At 41.4% G+C, this 17,108-nt stretch overlaps 1 protein-coding gene across 1 annotated transcript in view; it reads left to right on the top strand.

Moving 5' to 3' along the window:
* Window positions 1-874: 874 nt before the first annotated feature.
* mcama (melanoma cell adhesion molecule a) overlaps window positions 875-17,108 on the top strand; it is a gene marked incomplete at both ends in the record, with an annotated part of 44,962 nt that continues 28,728 nt past the window's right edge. The window contains one exon of the mRNA XM_083985948.1: window positions 875-941. Coding sequence (XP_083842074.1) covers window positions 875-941 — 67 coding nt within the window. The remainder of the gene's footprint in view (window positions 942-17,108) is intronic.

Raw genomic sequence — 17,108 nt, 5'->3', positions numbered from 1 at the left:
TTAACCAATTAAAGTGATGGAGCACAAAAGTGGTTTTAGATTCAAGAGAGAGTCTGTAAAATCATTTATTTAACAGTTAACACCTATTTTATAATGCTGATGGAAAAAATTACTTTCAGTGGCACTGATACAGAAGCTGTTTTAAGGGTTTTATTTCCCCAATTCTCAATGGATTGATTGGTGGATGTTTTTCTAACAAGAAACTCTAGTATAAACACTTAGCCTCCATGTATCAACAATATTGCCACACAATTTGTCCTCCACTCCCACTGGATTATGGGATATACGGTGATTTTCAGGTGAAGCAGAGTCTTAGATCTGTTATCTTACAGCTAATACAACATTTTTTTTATACCCACCAGGTGCTGAGGTGATTCTGAGGTTTTTACTTTGTTGGGGTATTTACATTTACATTGCCCCCCTCCTCCTCCTCACTATAGTACACCCCCCTTAAAATTAAATTTCTGACTCAGCCACTGTGCAGAGTGCAGATGAAGTGTCCCGGTCCTGCTGGATTCATGTGATTTAGGTTAAAAGGTGCGGAGGCCCGATAAGGTTCTTATTTAGTCATGACCTTTAGAGGGACTTTCTACCATAAGAAGTAGTGTATGCTGCGTGAGTTAGGAGAGGTTGAACACCGATAAGCTGCCACCCCACCACCACCACCACCACACACAGAAAGCCCCCCACAATAGGAGGACCCCGCCAGACTGAGGCTCTAATTGAGCTCCCTCCTCCCCCTCCCCCTCCTCTCTCCTCCTCCTCCTCCTCCTCCTCAGTCTCCTCCGGGCTGCTGCTCTAACTTCTCGTTGAAACACACACACCACTTCAGCTTCAGTTTGTTTTGGACTGGATACGACGAGCACCGAGAGACATGGCTTTCCAGCGCGGAGCATTTGTACCGCTGTTTCTTCTTCACGTCCTCCTCCTCGGCTGGAGCGGTGAGTTAACACCACATTCACCATTTTGTCTTTTTTTTTTTTTTTTTGCAGTAAAGTTTAGTAAAGGAGGAGAGCCGCTCTCAACGAGTTTGAATGACAATACAACGTGTGGCTTCTCATGGATGCTGTAATAATAATGTTTCTGACATGTTGCAATGTTTTCTCTTACTTAATTAAAACATAGTTTCCTCGAGTAAAAGTGTATTTTCCGCATTTTAGCCACTCTGCGCAATTTTAAAGAAAATGTACATAAATTAGAATAAGCGCATGATGGATTTTTTGCTTCTCTTTAACACATGTTACAGTTTTTCCTGCTTCTTTGCCTTTTTTCATGATGTTTTAAGTCGAAAGTCTCGCCGTCTGACGTTATTCAAAGGTGTAAGTAATTGCTGCGTAATTAACGCACTAATTAACAGACAAACACGCAGCAGTTAAACGGGGAGCGTCTAGAAACGCACCGGGATGTGAAGGGGGAGTTTGATTTTAAAGGGTTGTGTCAGAGAGTGTTTTGAATCTGGAGAAGTCGTTATAAGGTTTAATACGACTGCTGCCAACATCTAACAGACCGCAGCAGTTTATTTGAACCGCAGGACCAAACTTAGCAGAGTCCCACTCCTCCAGAGAGGAGGCGCGTGGTCACCTCCGAGTCCCGGTGGAGATGGTGTTCACCGGTTTACCCAGACAATGAGGACGAGGAGGCTTCTGGCATTACACACAGGACAGTACAGTGCAGTGGGGTACTGTATGTCTGTTGTGTGTGCACTGTGCACGCGCCTGAATCTCTGGCTTTTTCCCTTTTTTCTTTTTTGCAAAGGTATTTCCCCAAAATTAGGGGTTCTGCTACTGCGGATTATTTTCATTCTCAGTTAATCTGCAGATTACTTTCTCAATTAATCCACCAAATGTCAATCATAGTGTCTAAGAGTCCAAGGTCAAGCCTTCAAAGGTCTTTTGTCCAAACCTTGAAAGCGCCAGACTTGGTTTGTCTGATGTGTTTCCAACCTGCATTGTTGATATGCCGATCTTCACCCCCTTGAGATGAACCATCTTGAACTGAGAGATGCTTTGAGATGTTTATCACCCGCCGGGTAAGTTGTATGGTTAGCAGCCACACCTGTCATCATAGAGCCTGCCAGCCTGTTGGTGTTTGGGTGTGGTATCCACTTTAAAGAGATCCAACTTTGATTGAAACGTCGGCTTTTTAGGTCAATGTTGAGGCATGAAACCAGTGTGAAGAAGCACATTTTTATTCATTTATCCGTTGGCCAACCAATGGACCACAATTGGAAGATACCGGATGAGTTAAAAATGATGTAAAACTGAAAAATTCAACAAATCGTCACAGCTGAGTGACTGGAACCAGAGACTTTTTTGACGTTTTTGCTTGAAAGCCTTCTGCTAAATTATGTAGGCTAGTACTAATGTAGTTAACCATGTTAACGTTCAGAGCCATTAGTATTTAGTTAGTCATTATGACACTGTTACATAAGAACCCAGTGAACTTTACTTAATTATGCACGAGACAGTCACCTACTCAGTAGCCCACTCATGGGTCAGACCACACCTATGATCGAACTTGGCCTTCAGTTAGGCTTTCCACTGTACACCTGTGAAGCTTTATGGCTGTATATTCTTATCTAGTGAGATATAAATATATTTATTTGGTATTCTATTGTATGTACGTGCTCTGTGCAGTGACAAGAGTGACCATCCAACCTCATTGCACTTGTTTAATGACAGTAAAGGTTACTCATCTTACAGTAAATGAGCAACTGACTTAATATCGATAAAAATATTAATCATGCAGGTTATTTTTCAAGCAAGAATGTCAAACATTCAAATATTCCTAAATGACCTCAAATATTCAGTTTCTCTATCGGTTAATCTGTGGATTCTTTTAGTTACTTTAGATTTGCTGAGTGGGTAAAGCGTGTGTGTTGGGGACTCTCATCTCTCAGCGTGTGTGTTGGGGACTCTCATCAGTTGTTGCTGATCAAGCACTCTGGGTGATGCAGTTCAAAGAAATACTTGAACTTAGTCCTCCTTTGAAATACTTGAACTTAGTCTTGAAAAGCTAATTATCAAGCCAAGAGAATATACTCATCTGATTGCTGCCTTTGAAGGTGAAGTATGCCCTCTGGGTGCTGTGCTGTGCCCCACAGGTTGGTCAGATTAACATTATTGTTAATTAAATCAATTTAGAATAGTGGTAGATAAGAGTTGTCGTTTTTCTCCCACAGTAAAAGTAGACATTAGGTTAACTGATGGATTACCTGACTCAAGCAAGCTTTACTGTTTTTAAATAAATACAAACCTTCCTCCGTCTCCTTGTTGTATCTCACAACAGGACAACACTCACTCTGTCCCGACCTTATCCGTCTTTTTCGCTTAAATCCCTGTTTTTTAGTCCATCAGCCTTGTCTTAATTGGGTTACTTCTGCTTAATCCTCATCTCCCCTCTATCTCCTGCAGAGACAGAGTAAAGCTGTCTGTTTTTGGATTAGATTGTTGGCCCTTGATAGAGACCCGGCCCTCTAAAGAGCTTCTCAACCAGCCTCTGTCAAAACTGACCTCCCCCCTAATGGGCCTTGAAGGGCACTTGGCTTGAATACGATTTGTGGCTAAAAGCACTTCTGCTGTATGGAAATGGACCCATCCTGCGTATGAGAAGAAACCCAAACATGTAGCTTGGCTGATGCATTGTACACCAACCTCTATTGATTGAACAGGCTGTTCATCAGTATGATGGTCATGTTTTGTTACAGGAGCGGCCAAGTCGTCGAGCCCGTGTTGTGCAGTAAATCAGGGCAGCGGCAGGGCTTTTACGATGACATTTACAGAACACAAAGTAGACACGGAGGACAGACTTACTTGGTTCATGCCATTATGAAATACTTTTAACCAAACAAGGCTTTATCCTTCAGTGTATGTCAGCGCTCTGAGGGACCCTTAAAGCTTTTTGTTCCCTTTGCAATTTAAACAACAAAACAGGGACTTGTTAACTATGTAAACTTAAAATGACAGGGCAGCAGTTGTGAAAGTTAGGGCTGTCTGTCTATCTCTTTCCCATGATTCAGTTTCTGGATACATGGTTCATGACACGATACAGTACAGTAGTGACAGTGACAGTCACTACACATGACAGTAGTTTAATTTCAAGCACACACTTACAGGTAACATGCGCAGTGACCTTGGGCTCACTTTTTGCCAGTCTTCCCACGTTTTGTTGAAATGCTGTTAACTGACAGCAAAGGACATCATTTCATACCTTCAAAGGTTGGTGATATCCTTCATTTCCCCCTGTTAAAGTCATGAAATCCAGTGCAAAGACCCAATGTTACGTAACACTGATTCAGCTTATAAATGCTGTGTGTGCAGCCAAACTGAAAGCTCATTACTCTGCGCAATAAATCTCCACTCTCGTCGAAAAACTATTAAAAACATATCAACGAGCCACACTTTTGTACTTGGTGACGTGTGTCTTCATTATAATCATTGTGCGCTTTGTAGTTCACTGTGGTTCAATTCTGCAACTTTTAGTTGCGATTTATGGACGAGGCACCAGATGAGCCCGACACCAACACTAATAGAAATGACGGTAATTAACAATCAAACTTAAACCAAGGCTTGTATGGCATTTACCACAAATTTGTCCACTGCTTAGTCAGAATCATTAACTCTATCCTGACTCACTAGAAATGATCTTCGCTCCCTGCTGTAGAAGCCATACAAGCTAAAGTAAAACTCTACCACTACCTCTACTCAATCAATCATTGAATATCAATTAAATCAATCACTCACACAGTAAATTGGCTAATGTTACTTCCCTTGGGCTGACTGATCAGCCTGTAACGTTGTCATCAAATGCTGTGTTTTGATGGCTGTATCAATGTTCTCAAATGACAGAGATTAGTGGTGGTTTTACATATAACATGTAGCTGTATCCTGACCTTCTATTAGTGGTTAATCTTTCCACCTCCAGAGGAAATACAGTCTCCATAACCAGACATTGAGCCGACTACCTGAGGCAGTGAGTGACATAGGAACTAGGTGTGAGATGGTATAGAGCTAGATTTATGGTCTGACGTCATTTCAACACTCCTGCAACAACAAATATTTCCATTATTTAAGGACTTGAACTATTGATTTTGTTGTTTGTAGTACTTTCAGAATAAAAACCCGTCTCCTGTGTCTCTTACAGTTGTCGTATGTGACAACATCCCTGTGGTTTCTCTTAATGGACGAGCAGAAGCATTTCAGAGCCCAGGGACTTAGTGGCTAACAACTTAACCATTTTGTTCAGTGAAGCCTCTCAGTGACAACTCGTGTCCTTCTTGATGGACACACAGCTTTCTGAGTCTGACTGAAGTCATCTGAGGTTACTGGTGTCAAACATGGCGTCCAGGCTTGGTCCAGAGTAACAACATGTATAAGTTTGTTGTTGATGGAGATTTTTGATAATAGTTAGATAGATAACAGTTTAGCAGCTTGGAGGTTGTTTTTCAAAAATATGTGACTTATTGAGCAAAAAGACCAAATCGAATCTCAAATGCTCCTCTACTTTATTTCATCATATATCATCATCAGTTGAGACACAACAGACAAATCAAAAACTGGGTTCACTTCTCATTTCACACCATATTTTGACATTTGAAATTTGATTTATTCAAATGATTAATCAACTATGAAAATAAACATTGTATAAATGCTTTTTTTTTTTTTTTTTTTTTTTTTATCCCTACACTACATGGTGTGGGTGTGTTGTGTCCTTGAACACAAAGTCTTTGGGGAACCAATTAAATGTATTCATTCAATATGATTTATGTAGATTCATTGATATTCTAAAATTAAATTAAGAGCATTAAATTATAACTCAAAACTATCAATCTCATAATTGAGATATTCAAATTGTTTTTGACCACAAGGTCAAACAATAGAGAGGAAACTACATTTATTTCAGTATGTAAATAAATGTATTGACCTTCTACAATTTGCAATAAAGGTGCAGGCCAGGGTGTACATACTATTTAAATAACAGCTAAGTTACTGTCCACAACTGTCAAGCCATCAGTGTTTGATCTCATTCTCTCATTCTTTGATCAGATTATCTATCATCTGTTTTTAGGAAAAGGAAAGGAAAGTTATTGTTTGGCTGTGACATAATTTTTCATTCATTATTAGCCAGATAGAAAAAAATGTGTTTTACTTTTTGCAGCCAATAAAGTAGTAGTGAAGTATCCAGAAATGAGCCAGGAGGTATCCCAGTGAGTCAGTCTCCTCATGTAAATAATGGCTGCTGTCCCTGACCTCTTCTTCATCCGTCTGTGGCTGAACGCCTGTGAATGCCTGTGCTCCTCGGCTGCTGCTGGGCATGTCTGGATGTAGCAGGAAGTGTGCAGCTGTTGGCTGCAGTTGTTCATGTGGGATTAGTGCATTTGCCTGAGTGATAGCCCAGCATGACAGCCATATAATCTAATGTATTGGCTCATTGTTTTCATTAAAGAGAGTGCGCTGTTTGATCCCTGTGGTATTATAATAGTGCCTTGCTAAAGGCATATGTAAACTAATTCAGCTAACATGTATGTCGGCACAGTGAGCACTCAGATACCATAGATCCTATTGAATTAACTCTTTTCATTATACTCACTGAAGATTTAACCCACTTCCATGTTTCTGATGCCTGCATGCATGAAGCATCAACCAGTGTCAAGTCCCAGTGGACACAGACTTATTTTAAGACACCAGTTTTCCCTTATGATGTAGTTTGGACACCACTGAAACACCCAAAACCTGGGAAAATATTGAAAAAGCCAACACTTCAAATCTTGTGCTGTTCATTAGATGTGACTTGCTTCCCATTCTTCTTAAATTGAAAGTGATTGTTTTCCTTCTAATGCTGCAAAGTTAAATTTGCCAAGTTAGAAGTTAGCATGCTGACCAGCTAGTCCATACTTGCCACTTTCTGATACCACCTCGCTCTGGCATCCACTCTGCCCTGAGTGATGCTCAGCGGGCGTGTTATAATCTCTTGTTCTGTAAACACTATTATGGCTGTAGCACTTGGAAAGCACCTGTCCATGAAATCACATTCAACAGCAGAGAAAACATACAAAGGGCCTCTTTACCTAAACATAACTGTAAAAATACCCATCATGCTTTGGGAAAAACAAATAAAACGTTTTGCACGCACATTGTTGGCTGCAAAGTCTGCAGATTGTTTATTTTGATATAAATGCTTCTTTGTTGTAATGATAGGAAATCAACATGTATTCTTTACATATTTTTCTTCACCTTGTTGTGAAAGCCTAGTTTTTTTGTGTTTGTTGTTTTCAGTCTGTGCTTTAAAGCCTGTGCATGCTGAACATCCAAGACATGTTTTGGAAAATCAAAGCCGGAGCTGTTTAGCTGGCAGGAGCAGAGCTGACATCCACCCTTAAGCCTAAACTGAAGTGTTTTCAAGGGCCTTGTCTTGCATGTGTAGTGTATTTGCAGTCAGTGGATGCTGGATGTTTGAGTGGGATTTTTTATATCCAACAGCTGCCTCTGTAGTTTGATCTCTGGCCTTCTGGGAGGGAATTTCTCCCGTATCGACTACCTCTCCAGTGCTGAAGAACTGCCCAAAACATCCCTCACTGGGACGTTATTCAAAGCACATCATCCACCGCTGCAAAAAAATCCATACGCTGATCGGTCCACCCATAGGACCTGTTGTAGGAGCTGGAGATGGCTGAGACTCAACCGAGAGGAGGAATGTAGGAAATTACTCATGAGAGGGAGGAACATCATGGGCATTCAGGGTGTGAAGAGCCCATGAGGGAGTGGTGTCAGCCAGAGCACTAAAGTTATCACACACTGTGTCAGGAACGTGCACAATGTCTCCAGCATTTGTCGGCTGCAGTTGTTCATGTGCTCATGAGTTACATTTTTATGATATTTATTTTTCTAAAGAGCTACAGGGCTTCACACCAGAGATCTTTCTCATCATGCTGGGAAAGAGCAGAGAGGTTTGTTACTTAAAAGCCTCTTTGAATCACAAATATCGGATTGTGTTGCACCGCTAGCACCGGATTGATTATTTGTATACGGTATTGTAGGAGCAGTGTGGTGAATGTAGAGGTGTGTTTCCACCTGGTTGGATAGGTCTTAGCTTTCTGACTCGTATCCAGTTATTACAATAACACGATTCCAGTCTGTCCTGCTCAAGTGTCTCTTAAACTTTTTATTGATAGAGAAATCAATAAAACAAAATCTTTAAAATGGTTTCAGCACCAAATACTGAATATTAAAACCTTCAGAAATGCATCACTTTTGCAATGTCTACACCTGACATCAACACTAGTCCAGAGTTATAGAGCCTATAAAACACAGACTTTTGGAAACACTGCTGACCCTGTTTTGTTTTGAAAACTCTGATGACGATGATGACCCAGGCGCTCCTGATTGGCTCTTCTTAGCCACATCATATCCTTCCCTGATTTGTCGCGCTCCTATCACATGACACTTTTCCGTGTGAAAACATCTTACATTCAGTAACTTCACCCCACCTCCTCGTTGTCATCAGTTCAGAGTAGACAACCTGCTTCCTCCATAGAGGATGACTGCTCTTGTCCAGTAGTAGAGTAATCACCTGCTGTGACTGAACAAACTGCAGAAGTGCAGGAAAGAACTCCCGCAGCAGTTTGAATTATTGATATCGTCACTAAAAGCATTTAGCTGATTAATTACCACGAGGTGAAGGATGTGATCAATCAGTCATCGTCACCTCAGCTGAATCAGACAGATCCTGATGTGTCTTGTCTTCTAGTCAATTTAGTAATGAGATGATTTGTAGTGTGATATCAGAGCCTCTGCTCCGTTTCTCTGGTGATTCATGTTATAAAACCACCTCCACACACGTTCTTTTGGCTTTCAGCCGTATGTACTGATGCTGTGTTTAGTCACGATGTAAATATGTCACCACGAGGCAATATTGTTAATATGAAGACATGGTTTTTTTTTAAATCAAATTAAGAATTAGATTAGATCGTATCTTGAGCGATATGATATGGCACACCCGCAGGCTGCCTCACAATAAGTGACTTTTCGTCAGAGCAGATTAAAAGATAAATAAATGACAGGACGGAGTAGAAATGGAAGCAAAGACGCAATCTGCTGGCCCCATTATCTTTAATAAGATGAGTGTATTTATATTAAATTTGTTCCCTCTGTTGAAGCAAGAGCACTAAAAGGACATCTGTTGTCCTGCTCACTCAGGCTAAATATACTACAGTTACATGTATGCATATGTAATATCATACATGAGGATGTGTACATCTACATAGAATAAGACATGTCTGTTCTTCTCCTCCTCCCTCTGTCTTGAAATAAGAGGTTCATTTGAGTGTTTCAGTCTTTAGCAGATTTGGACGTTTTTCTCCAAACTCTACTCGGGCAAAATTGGACCATCTGTACATGACGTCCCCTTCATATTTAGAAGGCCCATCTGTGGGACACATGGCACTCTCTTGGGCCACAATCCAAGTCTTGGCATGAGTCCCATTGGTGCCAGAGGGAGAGACAAAAAAACCACCAGCATCGCCTTCATTGAGAAGCTTTTCCTTCCTCCTTTTCCCATTTCTCTCCCTCTTTGGTGTGCAAACAGAGCTTAACCAGCAGCTGCACACACCTGACGCCCCAATCCATCGGACAAGGCACATTCTGGAGAGGGGGCAACAAGCAGGGGCTCACGTTACAGAGAAATAGTACACCACAATGGACTTTGCCTACTTCCCGCTTTTTCTGAGCCTTGTCCCCCCCTCACCCCACAATCCCCTGTCTCCTCACACACCTCTCTCATGCCCCCTCCTTTGCCTTTTTGTTTTTTTTTCCTTCTCTTTTCAAGTGCAGTGGACAGAGCCTGGGAATATTTACTTTGCTCACTTCTGATTGAACACATGAAAGTGATGCATGCAGATTTAAAGGGTGAGATTAACTTAATAAATGCATGGTATGGTGCTGGAGCTCACCATCCCTAGTCTTTTTCATTTCTGACCAACTATGATCTGTGGGAGCCTGAACAAGAATCTGTGTGTTACATTTAAGTTAGTGTCACATGAGCTCTTTTGGTTGACCAAGTGCCAGCACATAAAGCTGGCACTCCATAACATACCACCCACATGGAGAGCCTATTTTTCAAGAGCAGTTTCTTAGAGGCTGGATGTGTGTAGCTCCAGACCGTCCAAGTCTGCACGGACAAAACATCCTGATGCCAAGCAAAACCAGTCTGATTTCAGGACCAGTTCAGTTTGGCTCTAAAAGCATTTCTTTTGTTTTTGGCATCATAAAGTCGGATATAACCCAGATCATTGTAGTGTGCAGCACATTTTCTTTTACCAGGGGAAACGAATGCTTAAAAACAGCTAATGACAGATGCTGCATGTTGTGTCTTGATACTGTTGATAAGAAATACTTTTGGAAAGTTTTTTTTTCTCTACGATAAATATGTAGCCACTGGCGACAGGCGTTAGCTTGCAAATAAAAACTGGAAGCAGGGGTAAAAGTTAGGCATGCTCTTTTCAAAGTTTGGCCCTTTCCTGCCATTGTGATTTTTTTACATCAATGTCTGCAGTTTGGCAATTTTCTACCCCCCTCCAGCTGAGGCCGACCTCACTTCACTGCTTTGTGCATAACACCTTGGCACATGACAAAAACACCTGAACTGCTGTTTAGTGGTAATCTCATCTGTACTTCTAGCAGCTACAACCAGCATCAAGACCCAAAGGCTAAACAACACAGCCTGCGGCACAGCACAGCAAAGTTACCCATTAATTAGAGAGGCTGTTGAGTTATAACTCGCTGTAAAAGGCTCCATAATGAGATTACTTCTGCTAGATGGAAAGCACAGATTCCCATTTAAATGCCGAGGGGTTAAGGTGTGTGTGAAATGTGACCACAGCACTATGTCAGCGGTTAGAAGTTCCACCTGTATCTTTAAGTCTTCTGTCTTGTAATGGATAGGAGATAGTGTTTCTCCTTGGAACAATGCAGAGGCCACCGACTCGTCTGCAGCATTTGCTGAAGGCATCCCCTCAGACCACGTCATTGTCTCGAGGAATGCCAAGTCCTCCTGATTCCTTTTGTTCTCAGGGTGGTAGCCTACGTCAAGCTGCCAAACCAAGCAGTGTGTATGTGTCACCCGGGGAATGCCTGAAGAGATCGAGTGTAGTGTTCAGCTCGTCACCTGGATTAAATTGCACAGTGATATCATGAGCGTGTGACGAAAGTAACAATAGCAAATACAGCAGGTAATGCCTGTTTCTCACCTGACATTTAATGGCCACAGATGCACTCCGTGGTGAAAGTGATTTATTGTGACACCGCCCAAAAATAGCATGTGTTAAGAGTTTGTGCCGTTTTCAACCAAAGACACTTGATGCAGTCTTTTAGCTTGGGATAAAAGAATTGTGAGGATTGGCCACTTTTACACTGATTCCTGGAGATTTAAAAAATAATCCGTTTTTATCCTGCATGGACTTCTTGAGTATTTTTTCCCCTAAATACAGACACAAAGCAAAACAAAAGACATATAGATAGACACAATAAAAGTGCATACAGTCCATCAGTTGATCATAATATCATATGACAGGCATTTCACCAACAGAAACAAAGTCCAACCCATTTCAGTCATGTTGTGGAATGTGCTTGCCATTGCATTATTAGACTGCACGCAGTTCTTCTCCTCCACATCCATCTAGGTGAATTGATAAAGCTCTGGGCTGTCTGGCACTGTGCCAGCCAGTTGCCTGTCACGTCACGTTGCATTCACATCTGTTGTCAAATTAAAATGAAGTCAGTTTTCAAATTCAGACCGACTTTGAGGAAAAGGCATCTCTTGTGTTTGGTGTGTACATGTGCAGATGAATATTCATGATGACCCCAGGGCTTACCAGAGCGTCTTTCATGGTGTTTGCCTCTCTCTGCTAATGGGCTGTGCCATGCCATGGATATGGCATACGTACATCTGGCACTGTTGGGTTTTTTGTCTCCCAATGAGTCAGTTCATTACAATAAACTATGCAGCCAGCTATAGGCTTAGATCTTAAATTAGCTGTCCTCAATCTAAGACTGTTTTCGAACGATGTCTAATAATTTTCTGCTCTCTAGAAATCCTTCGTACCCAGTCTTCTTTGTTTAAATGAAAAATGTGCCCATTATCTGCTTTTTAAAAATAATCTTTGTTTAAAGGAGTGGGGTTGGGGTGTCTGTGTATGATATTATGCATAGAGCAGGATTTCAGAGTCTTGTGTCAGTGCTGTCTGTAAATGTTATCCCAGCCCCCGAGGCTCAACAATCAGTGCAATGGTAGAGGGCCTGATTTAACTCACATTTCATGCTTTGTGTGGGACTTTCCCCTTCAGCTGATTCATAGTGCAGGCCTAATTATTTTTGTCTCTTTCTGTTGTTCAGTTTGTGGTTTAGGGGCAGTTGTTTGCCAAAATCCCCGGAGGGCCGATCTCTTTGTTTAAATGTCCCTCAGGAGAAGCAACAGAGGCAGAAAACGTGCTGGCAGTGGAAAACCAACAGCAACTGTTGATCGTACCGTGGAATTTGTCTGTCTTTTACTGTTCATCATTGTGGCGCAAATATTTTTCTTTTTCATTTATCTATTATTGTCACACTCCAAAACCTAAAACAGTTCAGTTTACACAAAAAATATAATATTCACATATCTGGAGCTTGCTTTAAAATCACTTCAACATTAGTTATCTATGAGTTATCAACATTTCTGTTGATTAAGATTCTGTCAATCAAAAAACCTCTAGCGTGAGTTAGTGTTTTTAGCCTCTGTCTTGTAACATACACTTTTACATTTTTTACATCTTTATATTCAAACAATATGTCCTTTCCTTAACTTTCTGTGACAAAACTATAGTTTCTCAAAGTCATCTCATCAAATTTCATGAAGAAGCTTCACTTGTGCCCTTTTTTATTACTTCAGAAGCCAACCACTCTGAAATATTACATTTGTTTGTTTGTTTTTCCGAAATAAGACAGCTTTTTACCACTGACACATTTGGCTGTTGAGGTATTATATTCATAATAAGGAGAACCTTGTATTTTCTTTTCTTTTTGCGTTTTTTCTCTCCCCATTCAACAACCAGAAATCATAGAGTAGATGAGTGGAGAAACTCTAGATAGATGCCTGGCAGTTTAAAGTGAGATGAGCTGAATTTGAATTAGAAAAGATCAAACAACTGTGTCCTTTGAAACTGTGAACGCCTTCCTCGGTTCGCAGATGGAATAACACAAGTGTTTTTAGGGGCAAGATGCTCGCTCATGATTGAGTTTGGATGGTGACATCTTATGAGCTTTATTGTGAAATGTCACAGGTCTTGACGTGGAAAGTGATAACAGGCTTTGTTCACAGATAAGAATCAAGACGCTGTGATGGGTGATGTCCAAGTCGCAGACAGGATTTATTAAGGAGCCGTGGCTCAGAGTTGACTTTTGGGGCAATTTAGTGGCTGCCAGACAGAGCCAGTGTCTTTTGAAGACGTGTCTGATGAAAGCTGAAATGTGATCCACCTCTGCAGCTCAAGTTTAGGGTCTGGAATCTGCCCCATGGGGCTTCTTCTTCTTCTACAGCTGCAATTTAAGAATAAAGAGGTGTCAAGGCTCCAAACTAAACTAATACTACCCCATGCGCTGTAGAGACTGGATTGAAGACTCTCTGAACTATCTATCTCCTGGCACTGATTCAGGATGATAACGGTAAAAGCCCGTGTTTAACTGTTGGAAAGCTGCTTCAAGTAGAATATCAAAGTCAGTTGGTGCCAGAGATGGATAACTTAATGACTGCGCTCTATTTGCTAAGTGAGATAAGATAATTTCAAAAGTTGTAATAGCGTATATAATTTATTATACGTAAGTACCAATTAACACAGTATCAAACCAACCTGGAAGTTCTCTGATGATTTAAAAAGGGGAAGTGATAAGGCTGTATTTGTGAGAGTAGATTACTTAGCTGGAAAACGCTCAACACACACAAAAAAACTTGAATCAAAACCAAAAGAAGCCATCATGCTCACTGTGATGGATTATCCAGCTCTGTGGCAGCCAGCATTGTGCTCCAACCAAATTAAAATCAGAATCTGTGTTTGTGTGTACGTGTGTGATATCACAGGCAAAAACAGTGAGTGCGACCAAAATAAACCCCAAACACATTTGGGTTTTATTGGTGTGGTCTGTGCAGGTTGGCTGGAAGAGTTAGTTGAATTCCTCCCTCTTTTGTCCGGCCATGCATTGAACAGGTTTGGATAGCGCAAGGTGTAACGAAAAAGTAATGGTTGTATTTGAGTATGAACACTTTTCCATTTTGGACACCGTCATGTCAAAGAGTCAGATTTGACATAAAGCTCTGAGTTACTGCAGCAGTATACATTTAACTACACACACACTTTGGACAATAGGAAGTTTCTTTGGGGGTTGGCTCTCATGACCTCCGACTGACGGTCTCTTACAGCCCTGCAAAACTTGTACTAAACCCATAATAGTCTTTGTGTTCTTGGAAGTGACTTTCGGCTAGATGCACTTCTCAGCTGTGACAGCAGACTGAGCAGCAGCAAAACCTCTGGGTCTCGAGGTGGAGACGAGAACACGAATCTCATCTTAGCCGCTCTCCCTCTCGGTCCTCTGACGTCATGAGTGGGTGACAGAAGCAGACCCTGGTGTCGTGGTGTCAGACTGCAGCCTGCAGGTGGTTGGGGCATCTGGCAGGGGCAACCACCCACCCCACCACCCATGGAGATGGGAGGAGGTGGATGAGGTTGCCAGGGAAACAGACGTCTGGGATGTTTTTCTAACCCTGCTGTGAAAGTGACCCTGACCAGGATAAGTGAGAATAGAACAGGCAGAGTTTATATCTCTGAGGAGCAGTGATGAAACACTGAGTGGATTTATTGAAAACTAATCTGCAACTGTTTTTGTGATGAAAGTGAATTGGACATCTGGAATATGAGTCTGTTATGTCGGTCATATATAGGCAGACATTTGATGATGTCCCCTTGTGAAAATAATTGGAAGATTAATTGCTAAAATAAATAATACTTAGCCACAGCTCAACTGAATAACCATACAATATCTTCAATATCTTCTGGCACAGCTTTCATTCAGCGCGTTTAGTCTCCTTTAAGTGACAGTTTAACACATATTTAAGAGAAACAAAGTTCTGGTCCAAAATGTGGGTTTGGTTCAACCAAATAAATATTTCGTACCTCTTCAAGTTAGATTGGCCAGATTCTAAGGTACCACTCATCGTCATATACGTCTCTCCAGCTTACTTTTCCTTGACAAGCTGCTGGAGTAAAGTGTAAAGTGGGTTCAGCTTCAAGACCCAGGTGGAGGATGGATTAGCCCTGTGTTTAAGTTGTAGCATATGTCATACTGATAGGTCATAGTTACCTAATATGCTGTCGTATTGATATAACAGACCCCATCTAGGGTCCCATTTAATAAATGATGGCTCCTGTTGTGCTCAGTCGTCAGCTACTTGAACCAGTTTCCTAAGATTCTTCACTGTGTGCAGTATGACAGCAAGCCACATAGTTCTTTTTTTTCTTCTTTTTTTTTAAAGCTCAGTAAATTCAACTATTTTTTTTTTTTAAACCTCGTCCAAAAAAATACTCAAGTGACGTTGATGAACTCCAAACCCGCTTAAGAAATCTCTGACTCTGCAAAGCCCCCCGCAGGGCTGGAGGAGTCATGACGCCATGGGCTTCCTCTGCCTCCAGCCAGCTTGGCATCTGCTGCCCAGCAGAAAGCAGGAACACTGATATCGACAGGCCTGAAAAAAAAACATGCTGGTGCCTGTTAAAGGGTACAGAACACATGGCCAGTGTTAGCGGAGAAGTATGGAAGCAAGATGGCTGATTGCGATCTATCTGTCATGTCTGTCGTGTGTAGTTTCACAACAGTTGTGTGACCATCAGTTGTGTATATCTCCACCACCCGCTGGCGTTTGTCATTTAGGTCGATAAATCTTAATGGCTAAATTTAACCACCATGCAGTGCATGTTACCCAGCGGCAAAGATGTTATGTGACAACGGCATACATCTCTTACCTCACCTCCGCACCCCCTCCTGTTAGCAGTCGGCAGATGATGATGTGCTGTGAGTGAATCCAAACAGATACTGAGTGATACATTGGAGAGGCTTTCCGTCCACTGCTAATTCTAACCCGGGGCTACAGAAAGAGCGAGCGACACAGAGATCAGCCATCAGATAAAAGAATAAAATCACATTTTAGATGACAATATGTCTCCACCTTCATTAAACCTACAAATGATCTGCAAAAACAGGATCAAATCTCTGGGGACTCAAACTTCGAACAGAACAATTAAGTTTGGCAGTCATTTATAGTTTTGTTATTGTCTGTAAACCCCATGAGAAGACTTCCTTACTCTGCCTGTGGAACTAAAAACATACATTTTAGAGTCAGGGGTCAGATACATAACGTTTCATAATTCAAACATTACTCAAACAGCAGAGAAGAGTGGATTTGCTTGGGGCTGTTTCCACCTGTGGTTTAATACACATTAGGTGCTGCAGTGATTATTTCTGGCATCAGTGTTTGTGGAACTGACTCAAAATAAACCACAGATCCCACCTGGGTGGATTTAAACTCTCTACACAGACGGCACTAGTTAGACAGCTCAGGTCATTTGGTGTTTTTACAGAATTGACCGACACTGAGCAAAATAACATTTTTTTTTTACTTTTCTATTTTCTATTTGATGTTGGTAATTCAGTGATTTTACAAGAGACAGATGAGAAACAAGAAGGATGACTCTTCTACTCTCTTGAATGTGTCAAAGCCTCTGAAACTCAAGAGCCATACAATTCCCCATAATGCCCTCCTGACTGGTCTTGCAAACTCCACTGCCCACTTTATATTGGAGGTTTTCTTTCAGACCTCTTCAAGCCTGAGGCGAGATGACACTATCAGGCTTTTTTTTCCAGCTCTCACAGAGCCACAGAAGACATTATACAACTGTTCCCACAGGTTGAGCTGCACTCTTCCATGGTGAGTCAACTGATTCTCATGTGTAAAATCACTGCAGTGCCCTGTAATAAGAGGCTGTCTCTCTGTCCACAGTGCTGACATGCTGGTGTATTGATAGATGTAACTTG

The sequence above is a fragment of the Trachurus trachurus genome (assembly GCF_905171665.1).
Source record: "Trachurus trachurus genome assembly, chromosome: 14".
Lineage (NCBI taxonomy): Eukaryota > Metazoa > Chordata > Actinopteri > Carangiformes > Carangidae > Trachurus > Trachurus trachurus.
This window is presented reverse-complemented; position numbering and strand designations above follow the sequence as displayed.